Consider the following 17,251-nt stretch of genomic DNA (forward strand, 5'->3'; position numbering starts at 1 on the left):
TGTATTGTCTGCTAACCGAAGGCAAACAGGACAATTAAGACAATTCCATTGTTGTAGTCACTTGTGTTGCCAGAATGCACTGCCACAAACTTATTCTATTTTTAGTACAATGTCCGTAGAAATCATATTGACAACTATCAGATTGAGATCGTTTGCCAACAAAACCAAACAACTGGGCAGTTTTCTTGAGCGGGCTATTTTAGGAATCCAGGTACATTTAGACATACACTTGCTGTCTTTGTTTCATTGGCAAGTACTTGCTTTCATGTAGGGCTTTTTCAAATGTGACATTTTATTACTAGTGTGTTGAATCAAGCTCTCGTATTTTGTAATTATTTTTTTCCCCCAATGAATGCCCGAACCTCATCTTGTCATTTATTTAAATTATAAATAAGGGCATGTGTTGGGGATCTAAATATGTATTTACTCACTGGATGCTGAAGCCTCATGAGTTGAATCCAATAGGATACTATCCTATTTATGCCACATATAATGTTTATTGATTTTATCACCACTGTTTTGAGGTCTTTTTACCTGTAAAATGCTACCATAAAATAAAGGCGACTGTTTTTTAAACTGGGGAAATGTGCATCGTAGATACAGTTCAGACTCCCACACATGATTTAAATATGATGTACTATACACATACTGTACACATGTATACATAACTACTGTATTAATTTTGTGTAGAAGCTAGTAGTAGTAGCTACTAGTCATACTACCACTAGAGGAAAGAATTACATCATCTTTGCTGGACTATATATATATATATATATATATATATATATATATATATATATATATATATATATATATATGTACAATACAAAGTTATACTTCTAGCAAAGTTCAGTGTTTAGTGCAAATGCCATAACCTAGGTAACCAGTAACGTTTCTTGTTACGTAAATGTATTGTCAAATACCTGTTGTTATTTTATAATTTATCTTAAGCCGCATGGGAAAGAACCAAACCCTCTCGTGGACAAAGAAGGACGCGTACCTCGTTGTACGAGTTTACTTAGCTTTCAAACCGGTCATGTCGGACATAGTCCAACATGGAAATTTACTTATAACGCGAAAGACAGCTAGCAGCATTGATTATTGTAAAATTTGTCAATGTGAATATTATATGTCCGATCTAAAGCAACACTCACTCGTACAGAAATATTTGCATGGCTACATAGACTTTGAAAATTCCGTAGGTTTCCTGAATACACCCTCCCACTGTGTACAATGCAAAGGCCAGACTGTTGGTATTTCCAACGTCCGCTAAACGCAGCACTCCCTCTGACTGGTTTGCCGCGATGGAAAGAAAAGGTATGCTTTCTCTGAACTTTAAAACTCATATTTTCCCCACCAAGTTATTGTTGTTACTTTCAACAGTGTCTCGGGCAGATTATGCCATTATGTTTTTCGCGTGTAGTGTTAAACCCTGCTTACGTTGTAGTTGAAAGGTGTACCATGCGCTTTACCGTGCGTGTTGTAGCATTTATGCTAGTTGTGTCCACGAGACTGTCCGGGTGCGCTTCAACTTAATAAAATACGTCATTATCGTCAACCCCTCAAATTCCAGCAAGTCACGAAACACATACAAACTATTTATGTTAATGATAAAGGCTGCATGCTAACTTGGGCGCATCTCTCCGCCGGTTTGTGCGACTGTGGTTCCAATAAACCTGTCAGCTAGATACTGCACATCAAATTAGGATTTTTATTTTTATATATATTTTTTTAATGTTATGTATTTTTTTTTACACCTACACATTGGGCTATCAATGTTAGGCCATCTTTTGTTTGTTTTTAATCGGATAAAGCTGCTCAACATGGACATGGAGTGTTTTGATTTTAATTAACCTATGTGTTGTTTTTCTACTTGCCAGTACTCGCTTTACAGGCGAGGAAGAAGAGGACAAAGCCTAGGAAAACTGGAAGAAAGTAAGTTTCAACCCATGAAAGCTATGCATGATTGAAGAAATACTTAAGGCTGGTGCATCAAACGATTTCTTTGTTTTTCCTTCAGAAGGTTATGACTAATGGCTGTCCTTGCAATACTTGACGAGGATGCCGTGGCATACTCACTTTTCTTTTTTTTGTTTTGCTATTTTTTTCATTTTATTTTTTTCATTTTATTTTAAATTTAGATAGATACATTTTAATATTAATTAATTACTGGTAGTAATATATATATATGTGTATATGTATGTGTATATATATATATATATATATATATATATATATATATATATATTAACTTTCACATTTTGTCATTGTTTTTAAGCTTTTAGTAAGTACTGATACTTTACTAGTATATGTGAGCGAAAGGATGTATGCAAAAGTTTGCTCTCGCTGGCTCCATTTAGGCCCTCATTTGATTTGCAAGACACACTCGCCCCGCCTGAGGAAAAGCAACCATTCACAGACGAAAGGCATGACTTAGGTGTTAATTATTTCAATTACCGAATGACCGAAAACCCATTCCGCTATATTTGTCTAGTGGTGAGCTGTGAGGGTTTTCTCATTTAAAATGGGTGCCGCTGCACAATAAAAGCTGGAAAACAGTGGTAATGATAAATTGGGCTAGGCTCCAGCAAATCTGTGATGCGAAATGAATGAATTAATGAATTGTATACCAGAAGTTAGGGATTTTTTTTTTTTTTTTTTTTGTTTGTTTGTTTGTTTTTTTCTAAAAGCTCGATACCACTAGTACTTTTGATTAATAAAATTTACCCCCTATACTATATCCCAATATAGCATATTTCCTTAAAATTGCATGAAATTAATTACACTTTCTTTTTCTAGTTGTTAGTTTCTACTTCCTGATTGTAAAATGGCCACAAGAGGGCGACCTACATACCAGTGTTGTTGGCTGTTGTGAGTACCGATACCTTGAAATTAAGGCCAGATATCGACCTGATAGATACTAATATCTGGTATTGGTACTCGCCTCCCAGAAGTCATAGAAAACTGTGGCATGGGTGTGGCAGTTTTAAAGTATACAACTACTGTTCCATTTATATTCAGCAATACATGACTCAAAATTCCTTTTCCTTCATTTTATGAGGCAGCATTTATGAACATTAAAAGTGCAAACATTAATTGCATCTAACTTCCTGAAATATATTCTTCTTCTTCTTATTATTATTATTATTATTACATATCCATACACACTGCTCATAGAATAACGGAAAATTAATTTGGAGTCGTGTGTTCCTTGAAGAAGGGAGGTGGTGGTAAAATAAATGCTTTCAATATTTGTTTAACATGAAGGGAAAATGCCATTTCTGTACAGATTTTCTGCCAAAATAGCGACTACATTTAGCAAGAAACACAAAGAAGACAAAAAGTGTTGTGCTGCCAAATCTTGCCCCTTGGCCCTTGAGTTGGATACCGGTGGTTTACAGTGTGCATGTCTTGTTGGTTCAACTCAACCCAAATTTGTGGACCTGGATTTCATATCTCTGTTGATTGGCTAACAAATATTATCTATGTGACAAACCTTATAATGATTATTATTTGAATACAACAGGTGCAATACTCGACTTTTACCATACTTTTTGCGTTTTTTTTTTTTTTTTTTTTTTTTTTGGTGGACAATTTCAAGAACGGTGCTAGAGATGAAATGACAGACTTCTCCAAACTCATTGCCCACTGTTATGTTTTTCCACCGCCTCCTTGCTTTCTCAACTGCAGTTTATTACATAACCTGTGCTCCCATCATTTTGAGCTTCACTACAGCTCTCTGTCCGTTCTGTCCTCACCCTGTTTTTTTTTTTTTATTTTTTTAAACTCTCCCTGCATTTTTTTCCCAATCAAATAAGATTATGAAAACGATGTAAAAGCTGGGAGAGATGCAATGAACATATAACTATCATTGTGGCCAGCATGCCATGGAAGACATCAGTGCATTTTACTCAGTCTCACTTTAGTCAGCATTGAATGCTTGTTTTGATCTTTCTTTCTTTTTTTTGTTGTTGTGGTGATTATAAGTAGGGATGTAACAATATCCAAACATCACGATACAATATTATCACGATATGAAAGTCACGATACGATAATTATCACAATATTGTGAAGTTGGCGATACAAAAAGGTCACAATATTATAAAAAAATAAAATGGGCTCATACCATTAAAAAAACACACACCCACAATATTGTGCTTTTGTACATTACAGCAATGAAAAATATACAAATGTTCAATATTATATGAAAAAGGCACTTACTTGCTAATTCATGCACACATTGAGTTCCTCAACATATTGACTCAATTCACAAGTATATTACGTTCCCCTTCATCTGACCAACAGCATGAATTTGAAACACAGAAGAGCCAAAATGTGCCTTGCGAAAATTAAACTGCAGTAAAAAAAAACCAAAAAAAAAACTAGCCACCAGAGGTACTAGAACTGCACAAATGGAAATCACCCTGACTTTTTTTTTTTTTTTTTTTAAACAGATGTGCTGCTTTTAATATCGTGACACAAAATATTGTGAGAAGTAAGCTGACCATCCTAAATGCAAAAAGAGTTGCAATTTCAAAGCTAGTAATGCTAATTATTTTCATTATTTTGGGTTTCCGCAATGCTAAAAGAACTGAGGAAGCCTTTTGATTTCAAGACGAAAACGTACTTGTGGCTTTCGATTCTATGGATGTCACTTATTTTTCTTCATCGCTGGTACCTTTTTGGATCCCACTCAGTGGGGGAAAAAAAGCAACTTGAGCAACATGTTACCTATTGTAATTTTGTATTTAAATTCTGAATTGTACAACCTCAAAGGGGTGTTGTAAATAAAATTCCATTTGGTTCGTAATACCAGTGAACCTAACCTCAGTGACATTTTGCTTCTCTAGTGCAAAGGATGTTGCTACTCTGGCAACTGTGATTGTGGGTAATAATGCTGATGAGGTTGAGTGAAGATGATGGTGAGACAAATGGGTGTGAAAGAAATGGTTGAAAGAAGAGGTTGATGTGGTCCCTCACCTGCATTGCAGTGCTGAGCTGCGTCGCCCAATCATCACCCAGCTGCCAGTGCAGGGGGTGGGGCCAGAGGCTGACAGCAGCCAAGGAGAGTTCTCGGTCAGAGAAGGAGAGCGAGAGAACTAGAGCAATGGAGAGAGTGTTAAGCCGATGTGCAATTGGAGAAGCGAGAGTCTGCGAGAGAGCGCTGATTCCCCGAGTACCAGCACTTCTCTTCTCTGTCGTCTTTCGCTTCATTTACACCGCAGAGCGCCCTACTCATCTCAACTCTGCTACACATTTTCCATCCCTCACCTTTGATTATTTTTCTCCACTCTTGATTAATGGAGTGTGAGCATCTTTGAACACCTGCCCTTTCTCCTCCACTGTCCTGTCCTCTTTCCTGCATCACGTCTCATGGGTATCCGTGCGTCTTGCAGGTAAGCATGGAGATTTGATATTGATTTTTTTATTTTATTTTTTTAAATCAGGTCCACATGTTGAATTTTACGCATTGTCCTGTAAGTACAACATGGTCGTATTTGCCCTTGACTTTCGCCATTCAGAGAGTGTTTGAATGTCAGTCAATTTGTCTGTATATGTACTGCAAAAAATACAATAAAATAACGACGCATGCACAAACTCACTTTTTAGTCTCGCTTGCAGAGTTTCAATCGTGGTGACTGGGTGAGCATTAAAAATAAATATCTGCGCCTGTGCTAAGGATGCTGCAGAGACAAGTTAAGGAACTTGACAAAGGCAGTTCGCAAACATGGCAGCCTAAATTATCTGACTACATGAACAAGATAAATATTTTGTTTCATTGCCTGCTTCTGTTTTCCTTCAGCCACATTAAGCTTGAAGGTTACTTGATAGCGCTCAGCACCACAAATGTGTATTTACTTGAATAACATGAAGAAATATTATCTGAGATAAATATTGACACGCAAAACATTGTAGAGTGATCACATCAGTCTGCTGGAACGCTTACTGCTAGAAAAGTTTCAGTCTTGGTGTAAACGTGAAATTATTTTAAATAATGCAGAAGGAGCTTCTTTAAATGGTGACAGAAAAAGCTCTATAAAGAAATAGTTTGTGGATGATCACTCAGCAGTTGTATCTGTGATATTAAAATCTGTTTTGCTGGTTGGTCTTGACTTGGAACATTGGAGCCAAATTTGATGGTCGTTACTCGTTACTTCTTGTAACTTTGTGTTACTACTTAAAGTTTCACTGCTGGATAGTTTATTCATCAACACGATGCTGTTAATTTTGTTGCTGGTTGTCGTGTTATATTATTTTCCCCAAAGTTGGTGGCTTGTTTGTTTTCCTCTGCAATTTGACCTTTCAGCACTGCAGGCACTTCTTGTCTTACTAGTTTACTTTCCAGGTTGAATCATGTCCAAGTTGATTTTTTTTTAGACAGACAAACACCAACTGTTACTTTGCTGTGAGTTAGTGCTGCTCGATCATGGAAAAAAATATAATCCCGATTATTTTGGAAATAATTGAAATCACAATTATTCAAACCATTATTTATTTTTTGGTACAAAACAAGAAAATGTTTACACATTTAAAATGATTAAAACCATTAAAATAACAACAACAAAAATACAAACACTATAATTGGATAAGTTCCTTTTGGACCCAACAGAATTTATAATAATATATATTTATAATATCTATTTATTTTGGCAAAACTTGAAGTTGGAGTGCAGCATGTTACGGAGCCCCTTAAGTGACATGGGTGGGGGGGGAATGTTTCCTGTCTGGACGAGAATCATTTCTTGTCCAAGACAAGAAACATATTTATATATATTTTTTTGTCTCATGTCACTTGAGGGGCTCCGTAGCATGTGCACAGTGCAGTAGGACGATTTATTTATTTTTTTGGTACAAAACAAGAAAATGTTTAAACGTAAAATAAATATATTAAGACAAATAAAACTCTTTGAAACACTTGGGCAAGTTGCTTTTGTATGAAACAAAATGTATTAAATTAGTTATTTTAAAATAATAAAGGTGCAAATCAATGTAAACAACTCAAATTAGTTTTTATTTATTTATTTATTTATTTTATTTTATTTTTTTATTTTATTACGATTGTGATGGTTTTATAATTTTGGAGTGTAAAAATTGAAATTGTCATTTCATTTGGAATTGGAATTTTGATAGTAGTCCTGTACAAGCAATATGGACAATATTGTTTTTAATCGACTATGCTCATATTTACAATTCACAACCTGAATTCGTCGGCCCCGCGCATCCCCATCAGCTGTTAATGTTTAATGCTATTAGGTCTTGGTCGAAGGATTCTCATATGTGTTTAGTGGTCACTTATTTTAGCAGACATTTGAGCTTTGTGTCTGGCCTTGTTTAAGTGAATTTGCACACATTGTACCACTGTCCCCCTGCAAGTGCAATGATATGAAAAAATCTCAAATGATATACGTAGTTGGGCACCAGTAGCCAATATGCCATGGTAAATGCAGTGGATCAGTTGGCCTCATTATGATTACAGTTTGACACTATTCTTCCAGCAGCAAAGTATTGCAAATATTTCTATGTGCTTGTTAATTAGCTGGTGGCTAAAGGGGGAAACTGTGCTGACCCCAATTCCAGCATTGCCCTCTCGAGTATTAGCTGCTATTTCAGTAACGGCTGTGACAAAGACTTTGGATTTGGAAGTGATGAGAGGGCAAACTGGGAAAAATGTCAATTTTTCAGATTCTCATTTGGGAGGATTTGATCCTGTTTTGCAATGCAGCATTTCTGTGTGCATCATAGTGATGTGAAGATGTCCAGCAACAATGTTGCACTTATGCACATAATTAACATGATTTGGTTTATTTCATTAGTTGTGAGCTGCTATTCCATTTTCATCATTGTGACTTAAAAACATAATGGGGGAAAATCTTGTGCTATTGTTTTGAACCTAAGAGCCCCAAAGTTCTTCTTCTATACTTAATCGCCAAGTGTCAGTTTTCCTTTTTCTGTGACCTTTGAGTCAACCTCTTCCTGTCTCTTTATCCTAAGACCAGAGCCTCAGAGCTTTGCCGGCAGCTCCAAACCAAATCAGGAAGACTCGCCCGTCCCAGAACAGGAAGAGGAGATCCTGGGCTCTGACGATGATGAGCAAGAAGACCCTGGTGACTACTGCAAGGGTACAAACTCTCTGTTATCATTGAAAAATGAATTATTTTTTTTTTTAAATAAAATTTCACGAATCTGGTGCATATGCATCATCTCTGTTTGGTCAGGGGGATATCACCACGTGAAGATTGGAGATCTTTTCAACGGAAGATACCATGTGATTCGGAAGCTTGGCTGGGGGCACTTCTCAACTGTGTGGCTGGCTTGGGACATCCAGTAAGTTATTAGACTGCAGGGATAACTTGAGAAGCTTCAACTTAAAAACAAAAACAAAACAATGGTAGATGCTGTACAACTGTTTAAAAAAAAATCCTTTGTGTGTTCACCTTGCAGGGAGAAGCGCTTTGTAGCTATGAAGGTTGTGAAAAGTGCTGAACATTACACAGAGACAGCTCTGGATGAGATCAAGCTGCTTAAATGTGTAATGTGGATAGCCTTGTTTCTTACTTTCTTTGTTTCCGCCAAATGTCCCTCATACGTGCGACTCTGTTGGTTTTGTTTGTTTCAGGTGCGAAACACAGACCCTGGCGATCCTAGCAGGGAGAGGGTGGTACAGCTACTTGATGACTTCAAAATTTCTGGCATGAATGGCACTCGTATCTTTGAATACCTTTTAATATGTAGTTGTCTCGAACCCATTTTACAAAAGCTCTTATGACCTTTACTTGATATTATATTGAATTTTTGTAGCCTCACTTTAGCACCCTCCGAAACCCTCCGCCTCATCTCTCTGCATAGCTATTTGTGGGTCCTCATCTGACAGCTAGCTGTGCGCATTGGCACATCCTTGGGTGTCACAGGCTCTGATGCATTGACACTGGCACCATCCCCTTTTTTTTTTTTTCTCTCCCACAGCATCGAGTCTGCAGCTGTGCTATCTGCCAGCACACCCACACACCCTCTGGATATCATTATCATTCATTTGTAGTTGCTGAAGTCCATTGCGGGTCAGTAAAATGGAACTCGTTGAAAGAGTGATGTCCAATTCTGTTCTTCCTTGACTTGCATGCCACTAGATGTATGCATGGTGTTTGAGGTGCTGGGGTACCATCTACTAAAGTGGATCATCAAGTCAAATTATCAAGGTTTGCCTTTGCCTTGTGTGAAAAGCATCATTAGACAGGTATTGTAGCAAACGCCCAAAAAAGCTTGATTGATGTATGTTTTGATGATAATAATAATAATAATGGTCAATCTTCATTTTCATGCAGGTCCTTCAGGGTTTAGACTACCTTCACACCAAATGTAAAATTATCCACACAGACATCAAGCCAGAAAACATTCTTCTGACTGTCAATGAGTCATATATCAAGAAAATGGCTGTCGAAGCGACTCGGTGGCAAAAGACTGGCGTTGCACCACCCTCTGGCTCTGCAGGTCACACTTTTATTTCCTCTATGAGCTACAATTTGCCCGTCAAGCCATGATTAGTTGTTTGGATTACCACCTTCATTTGCTTTCCCTCTAGTCCCGACTTGACATCACAGAACGATTAGCTTGATGATTTGTTTATTGATGTAGTTTAAATAGTCATAAACTTGAGGATTGGAGCAGTTAGCTATGAGTCACAGTAGACTGTGAATGTGTAAATGAGCACCTTGCTCTGAGGAGCGAGAGACTGCCTCTGCATGAGTCTGTTAATACATCTTGGTGTGAGTCAGCTCCCACAGAGGTGATGGATGTACCGCACATGTCCTCTCGTAATGTAATCCTCCTCCCATTTTTCTTCTTCCTACAGTGAGTACAGCTCCAGCACCCAAGCCGGTACTTTTTTTTTTTTTTCTTCTTTCTGTTGTTTTCTTTCTTTTTTTCTTTTTTTTTAAGTATGGATGACTGTGCTGAATATACGTCAAGTGAGGGAGAGTACTTATTAATTTCTTGTCTCCCTCAAGATGTCCAAAATGACAAAGAACAAAAAGAGAAAAATGAAGAAGAAGCAGAAGAAACAGGCAGAACAGCTTGAAGTGGGAGGAGGAGTGACACTCAAAGCAGGAGAAAAGAAAGAGGAGGACACGACAGAAACGGCATCTGACATCTCCGCTGCCCCCATCTCTGTGTCGGCCACTCTCCAAAATGACACAAAGCATCCTATCACAGGTGATAAACCAAAAAGTAAATGCACACATGGATATTTACCTCACTGACAGTGTCAGTTCATTGCCGTTATTAAGTTATTAAAAAAAAACACGTTACAAAAAAAACAACCTCCAGTGCCAGCTGATTTTGAGCATTTTAACTCGTCTTTCAAGGCAATCAGAATATTGTGTGCTTTTACTACATATACAATGTGGGTACCAAGATTGCAACCCATTCGTTCTCTAGAAAAAAAAGTGTTTCTAACTTATTCGGTTCTTTAATAATCACCGTTTGAAAATAGGTAATTTGAGTTGACATTGAGCAAAATTGAAAAGATAAGGAGAAAACAAGCTTTTTGTGAAAAGATACATTTTTCCCACAACTGTGACTGACACTATTTTTTTGTTTAGGGAGGCTCTGTGAATTAGGTTTATGGGACAAAGGCTTTCATCATTCATGTCATCCTTGAAAACGTTCTATTTCACCAGATACCGTCATGTTTCATTGTAATTCCATTCACCGGAAAGCTCATTGAAATGATACAATGCTGCCATCTACTGGCTATAGTTGGTGGGCGTTTTTGATTCCACAACTCCATTGACCAGCAGCGCTGCACTTAGATGTTGCACTTCCCATAGATTTCAAAAAAAAAAAAAAAAAAAAAAAAAAAAAAAAGTTGACGTCATTTAACGTTTTTAGCGGTATACATTGTGATTTTATTAATCGTTATTAAATGTTTTTGGGGGTCAAACAGTTGAGATCATTTGCATCATCCTCTTGGAAAAGGCACTTATTGCTGGGGTTTATCTTTTTGGAATGATTGAAGTGACTGGTGGGTATATGAAAACTTTGAAAAACATATGAAAAATTTGTTACAGAGGCTCCAACTGTCGAGCTTCCCGAACAGATGTCAGATCCAAGTGTACCCACAGAGGGCGCCACCAAGGAGGAGAACAACATGGATATCAACTGCAACGGTAACGCCTCCATACCAGTGAGCGAGGTCAGCCAGGAACATGGGACCAAGCAGTCTGCAGAGGAGCTGGAGGACCAACGGAATGCAAACCAAGTAGATGATAAAACTGAAACTCTTGACAAAGTATGCAACCAAGACGGCCTTCAGAGCTGTTATGCCCCCTCAGAAGATATCGAGTCCCAGCAGCAGCAACCTCCTTCCCTCAGCTCAGACTTTGTCACCTCAGAGGTGAATGATGCCGTCAAAGTAGAGAGAAAGGAGGAGGATATGGACACACAAGGGGAGAACAAAACGCAAAGTCAAGATGAAGAAAACAGCCCAAATGGTTAGCCTGATTAATATTACATTTGTGGAATATGAGTTCTGTAGCACAATCCAGCTGTTTTTATCCATCACAGGGCATTAGGCCACTTGCTGTCAACTGAAGGTGACATCACAGTTGCTCAGGCAACGGCCAATCACAACTCACCTGTTTCCTGAAGCTGAGCTGTGATTGGTTGTTACCTTAGACCTCAGCAACTGTCATGTCAGTTTCACTTGACAGCAAGTATCAAAATGGCTGCTTTCTGATTTTGATATTGTCAAGAAATTTTGGTGGGGTTAAGTTCCCCTTTAATGATATTTTATAAAATGTTTAATTTTATTTTGGGTGTGGGGGGGATTTACACCTCTAATTAAGCCATTATGAACCCTTCCACACAGCTCCTTCCCTTAACACTCGTTATATTTAATAAATGTAATGTAACTAACTATAAAATGCAAAATATAGAATAAATACTGAACTGCTGTTATAGGCTGCATTCAAAAATTGTGAGGGGATGTAACATGACGAAACGTCGGCTTAATAACTCAGTTTATGGTTTTCTTAAGAATGGCTTGCTTTAACGAGAAACCGGGTCACAAATTAAAATTCACAATAGAGTAAAACCACAATAACTGAACCACAAAGTTGTGAGGGAACACTGTTGAACAATTAGTCTCTTTGAAAAGTTGTTCACTATCATACTGGTGTGAATAATGCTAAGTTAGGCACATTAATTGGTCATTCCATCCTTTTGTGACCTTTTAAGAACGTTGTCGACCATTAGAGATGGGCGAGTAGCTATACCAGGTATGGACCGATACCCAGCCTAATTTGAATGTATTGGTACGATACTCTTGACAGTGGCAGATACCAGTATCAACTGGCCTCTTGTGGCTGTTTTACAAACAGGAGCTAAAAATGAGAAGAATAGGAAATTCATTAATTTCCATGTAATTTTAAGGGGAAAAAAATGATACATTGAGTTATATAGGTCTTTCTTTAAATTATGTGTAATTAGTTTTTGGGGGTAGAAATTTTGAAAATTGGACCAAAAAAAGTGGTATTGAACATGCCTAACTGAATTCATGTAGATGACAGGGAACCGCTTAGATATTTGGACCATAACAACTTAGTTGCACTGTATATAATCTTATTGTTTTAAGCTTGTGCTCTTTTTGGTAAGTGAGATAATGTTCTCCTGTCACTAATAATACTTATTTTCTTCTTTGTTGTTTCTCTGTCGCCTCTGGTTTCTTCCAACAGAATCATCTAGTAGCTTGTTAGTAAATGCCTTGGACCCTCTGAATGCTGACAAATTGCAGGTTAAGATCGCTGACCTTGGAAACGCCTGCTGGGTGGTGAGTATTAAATTTACTGTACAGTTGAATCTCTCAATGGATTTGTCACAAATACGTCCACTGAAAAATCCATTTCCGTCTCGCGCAGCACAAGCATTTTACAGACGACATCCAGACTCGGCAGTATCGTTCGCTGGAGGTGCTGATAGGATCTGGCTATAGCGCACCAGCAGACATTTGGAGCACAGCCTGCATGGTAAACGGGACACCTTTAGAAACAGAAAAATGCGTTATGAAAGGATATTATCAGTGAGATTCCATCAGTTTGTCATTCTGTAAATGAAAACGCCACATTGTTATACAGTTACTGCCGGCGTGGTGTGCTTGTGCTTTGTGCACTTACCCAAAAGACAATCACATTACTGCATTGCTATCTGTAAAAACAGAGGTACTATTTATCTGCTCAATAAGAGTGTGATGAGTGGGTTGGTGACACTCCATTTGAGTAAAAAATAAAAAAGAAATCAATGAGTCCTTGTTAAAGACTCAAACATAGCTTATGACTGAATGCAACTTTGTATCAACTTTTTTTTTTTTTTTTTTCCCCATGTTCTCATGATTTTTCTGCCTCTTCAGGCCTTCGAACTGGCAACTGGAGACTATTTGTTTGAACCCCACTCAGGAGAAGATTATTCCAGAGATGAAGGTTTGTGGTTACTTCTCTTGAGGGAGAAGTCATGGCTATAAATAACATGAGACATGTAAGACATTATTGACTGTAGGTGAAAGTGAATATATTTGATACTGCCTTTGTTTAACTCATTCACTCCCAGCCATTTTCACTGAAGCAACCCCTTCGCTCCCAGCTGTTTTACTAGAGTTTGACTGATTTTGCACGGCCCGGAACCTACTAAAAGAAAGATTAGTCTCTTCTTTCATCAGGAAAAAAAAATATACTCGTATCTGTTTCCGTTTTGCAGCAATTAGCTAAATTTTATCATTATTCACAAACCTGTTGAAAACACTGGGAAAAAGAGCTTTTTGCAACATGGCCATGACTGATCTCTTATACTCTGCTGCCACCGGCTGGCCATTTTTTGTAATAGATACTATGGCTTTAAGCGACCTCTTTAGGTCAGAGGCTGCATCAAAGCCTTCTGTATGCTCTAGCATACAAAAACATACGTATAAATACGTTTTTGGGAGTGAAGAACAAAGTATTAAAAAGCATTTATAGATTTGGGGGATTTAATGAGTTAATTGCGAATCTCGTCTGTGCCTCCAGATCACATAGCACTGATCATCGAGCTGCTCGGCAAAATTCCTCGCAAGCTGATCACGGCGGGCAAATACTCCAAGGAGTTTTTCACTAAGAAAGGTAAACACACACCACCCCTCACCGTCTGCCCTTCTCCCATACCTTGTCATCGGTTCATCCCTAGGCCCCGTTAGCTAGGTAGTGTTCATTTTATCAGACATTTTTAAATTGTCTTTTTTTTTTTTTTTTTTTTTTTTTTTTTTAAGTCTAATTTCATTCACACTTACTTTTTATCATAATCATCCTCATCCCGTTTTCATTCCATCAACTTTTAGCCGACTATAAATCTAGCATTTTAGTCTTTATTTTAGTCCAAGAAAACATAATTTTATTCCTCTAGTTTTAATAACTCAACTCAACTCAACTTTATTTATATAGCGCTTTCAAACAGCCTGAGCTGTCACAAAGCGCTTTATAGAAACATAAAAAACAAACGTAAAACATTAACACCAACACAATACAGTCATAACAAATCAACATTCTTCCATTCCTATATACACTTTGAAGTTTGAAGCAGTTTTTAGATGAAAGAGGAAAGAATCAGTCTCCTTTCAGCAGTTAATCAGAGACTTGATCTCAGCATGCATGACGCCACACACGTTTGCTACAAGCTAAGTTTGCTTATAAGCTAGCTCATAAATAAGCAGCTGCTGCGTTCGCGATGAGCACCATATACACAAAAAGAGTGGTCCAATTTTCCAGTCCCCTCCAAACTGTCTCTCCTCCAAGCACCGAACCTCCATCCAGTACACGCCCCGCACACATCACCGCGCTTAGCGGCGACGTTCGCATCCTCAGCTCCACCGCCATCCATCTTAGCTCACCAGCGTAGACTGTCCAGTATCACCGACTTCTCCCCGAGCAGAAAGGGGCTGTGACAAATGCTGCCTGTGGCTACTATGGCTCCATGCTATGAGCTAGTAAGTTAGCCAGTATAAGTTAGCGGTCGGATTAACATTATTTTTGAAATATTATATCCCTTGGATTAATATTATGTTATAACTATAATCTACTTTTTTTTTTTTTTTTTTTTTTTTAAACCTTTCACCGTCAATCCACCTCCTGTCTGTCCCATGTGTTTGTGCACGTTGCACTCTTCACTAGCTGCAGATTTGAAAGGTGGTGTGTCACAGTGACTGATTAGCAGAGACAAGATTTTACACAACCATATCATTTTCATCTTATTTTTTGTCATGAACTAAAATGCACTTAGATTTTAGTCCAGTTTTTATTAAGTGAAGTACATATTTGTCTCGTCTTCATTAGTTGACGAAAATGCATACTGATTTAGTCGAAGATATTGTTTATTAATGAGGGTTTTTGTCTAGTCTAGTTTTTGTCCAGTGAAAAATGTGAGTTATTTAAAAAAAAATTTTTTTTTCGTTTTCATTAACAAAATTAACAAATGCACCTGCTTTTATCCATCTCAAGGGGCGGCCATTTTGCCACTTGCTTTTGACATCACAGTTGCTTTTCCAAGTTTGGCTTTGTAGATGTCACATTCTCATTTGTGCAATGTCGTTTTACTCCAGGTGACCTGCGACACATTACAAAGCTGAAGCCATGGGGGATGTTTGACGTGTTGGTGGAGAAGTATGAGTGGTCCAAAGAAGAGGCCCACACCTTCAGCAGCTTCCTGCAGCCCATGCTGGACCTCGTCCCTGAAAGGAGGGCCACGGCTGCGCAGTGTCTCTCTCATGCGTGGCTGACATAAGAGGCAGCACTTTGCGTGCACACTGCTTCACGTATCAGTGAAAGGATACGCACACACCTACATGCACATAGGATAGGTGTGGAGATACCGGGTCTGAAACCGAAACAAAACCTGTGACTGTACACTCTTCATGGCCTTCAGATGCAACCTGCTCACTCTTACACCAGCTAAGATTGCACCACAGTCGCCATCCACATTATGTACAATAAGGAAGAGTAAGGCCAAATCTTCTTTTCATTTCACAAATCTATTTTAGGTACACTTGGAAGTTTAGTAGAACGGAGGTTGCCAGTAAAATCACAATTTGTTTAGGTCACTAAGAAGCCGATCATGTGCAGACTTTACTATTGCATTAGCTGTGCCATCTTTTATACGTTTAGTTGTCAAAAGCCTTCAAAGTACTTAAATTGAACACATGCAAAAATGCTCACCGCCACAAAAAGCACTGGGTATGCGTAAACATTTCTACGTTGTTAGAAGAGGAAAGATGATTAGATTTTTATACGTTTTTGCTTTTGAATTCTTGTTTTCAGTTTGGCACAATACAATGTCTATTATCCCTAACCCCACAACATTTTTGTTTCTTAATCTGAGACTAGATTTTGAAAAACAAACATCAAACTGGGCCTGTGTGGATTCAAGTGGTTGGATACCATCATGCCATCTGCAGCATAAGCAGCCATGTTTGGGAAATATTTGAAGGGATGCTCAGGTGCTTTTTAGCTGCATGAAAATGGACTCTACTCAACTGATCGAGGTATAGCAACCCCCCACATACATATACACACCTCAAAGGATTTGCTTTATAGATTCTCTAATGTAATATCTCTTTTTAGTTTTTTTCTGTTGGTAAGAAGAATAAAATGTTTACAAAAGTATGTTTTGAGCGTTTGTCTCTTGACTCATCACTGCTGGAAATAGATGTTTCTTTAACAGGCAATTTATTATTATTTTTTAGTTGTAGTCATACAATATTTCATGGAATCACTGCCTTTGGTACAACACTTCCCAGGTTTAATTAATGTTGTTACATTGAATAATCGTGATTCGTGACTGCTTCAACTTGACATTTGGATTTGCAGTGTTCTTAATTTTCTGGATTTCTCCCAATTAGCGTCTTGTAAAAACATCAAACTATATGTGTGTGTGTGTGTGTATATATATGTATGTATATATATATATATATATATATATATATATATATATATATATATATATATATATTTTATTAAAGGAATTTGCCAAGAATTTCTGGGCTTGCTTGATGATCAGTGAAATGAAATGCCCTGTCAGAAAAGAGACATTTCAAATCCAAAGTTTTCTACTTCAAAAGAAATCCCTGGAGTCTAGTAGACCTTCCTAGTCGCGGCATTCTGTGCCACACCATTCACTCTTGGAAGGATTTATCTGGGACGCGACACACTCCGTCAAGGCATCTTGACCCATTGATGACCCC

At 37.9% G+C, this 17,251-nt stretch overlaps 2 protein-coding genes across 3 annotated transcripts in view; both read left to right on the plus strand.

The window, feature by feature from the left end:
• The window catches only part of mapk14b (mitogen-activated protein kinase 14b), a 19,141-nt gene extending 18,565 nt beyond the window's left edge, over positions 1 to 576 (plus strand). Inside the window, 1 exon segment of the mRNA XM_077528821.1 lies at positions 1 to 576. This exon segment is cut by the window's left edge and continues 977 nt beyond it. The gene's annotated coding sequence lies outside the window, so the exon portion shown is untranslated.
• A 572-nt stretch (positions 577 to 1,148) lies between these two features.
• srpk1b (SRSF protein kinase 1b) lies at positions 1,149 to 16,673 on the plus strand. 2 transcript variants are annotated; one of them, XM_077529977.1, is made up of 16 exons: positions 1,149 to 1,317; positions 1,881 to 1,935; positions 7,993 to 8,120; positions 8,217 to 8,325; positions 8,443 to 8,530; positions 8,618 to 8,705; positions 9,126 to 9,232; positions 9,321 to 9,486; positions 9,848 to 9,873; positions 10,002 to 10,206; positions 11,064 to 11,486; positions 12,729 to 12,823; positions 12,912 to 13,019; positions 13,400 to 13,469; positions 14,049 to 14,141; positions 15,614 to 16,673. In XM_077529977.1, exons 1-16 carry the CDS (start codon positions 1,305 to 1,307, stop codon positions 15,793 to 15,795), a joined length of 1,956 nt encoding a protein of 651 aa, XP_077386103.1. In that variant the 5' UTR covers positions 1,149 to 1,304; the 3' UTR covers positions 15,796 to 16,673. The 2 variants fall into 2 exon arrangements, with proteins under 2 accessions (XP_077386103.1, XP_077386104.1); XM_077529978.1 differs by lacking the exons at positions 1,149 to 1,317; positions 1,881 to 1,935 and adding an exon at positions 4,875 to 5,396.
• The last annotated feature ends 578 nt before the right edge of the window (positions 16,674 to 17,251 follow it).

The sequence above is a fragment of the Festucalex cinctus genome, chromosome 8 (assembly GCF_051991245.1).
Source record: "Festucalex cinctus isolate MCC-2025b chromosome 8, RoL_Fcin_1.0, whole genome shotgun sequence".
NCBI lineage: Eukaryota > Metazoa > Chordata > Actinopteri > Syngnathiformes > Syngnathidae > Festucalex > Festucalex cinctus.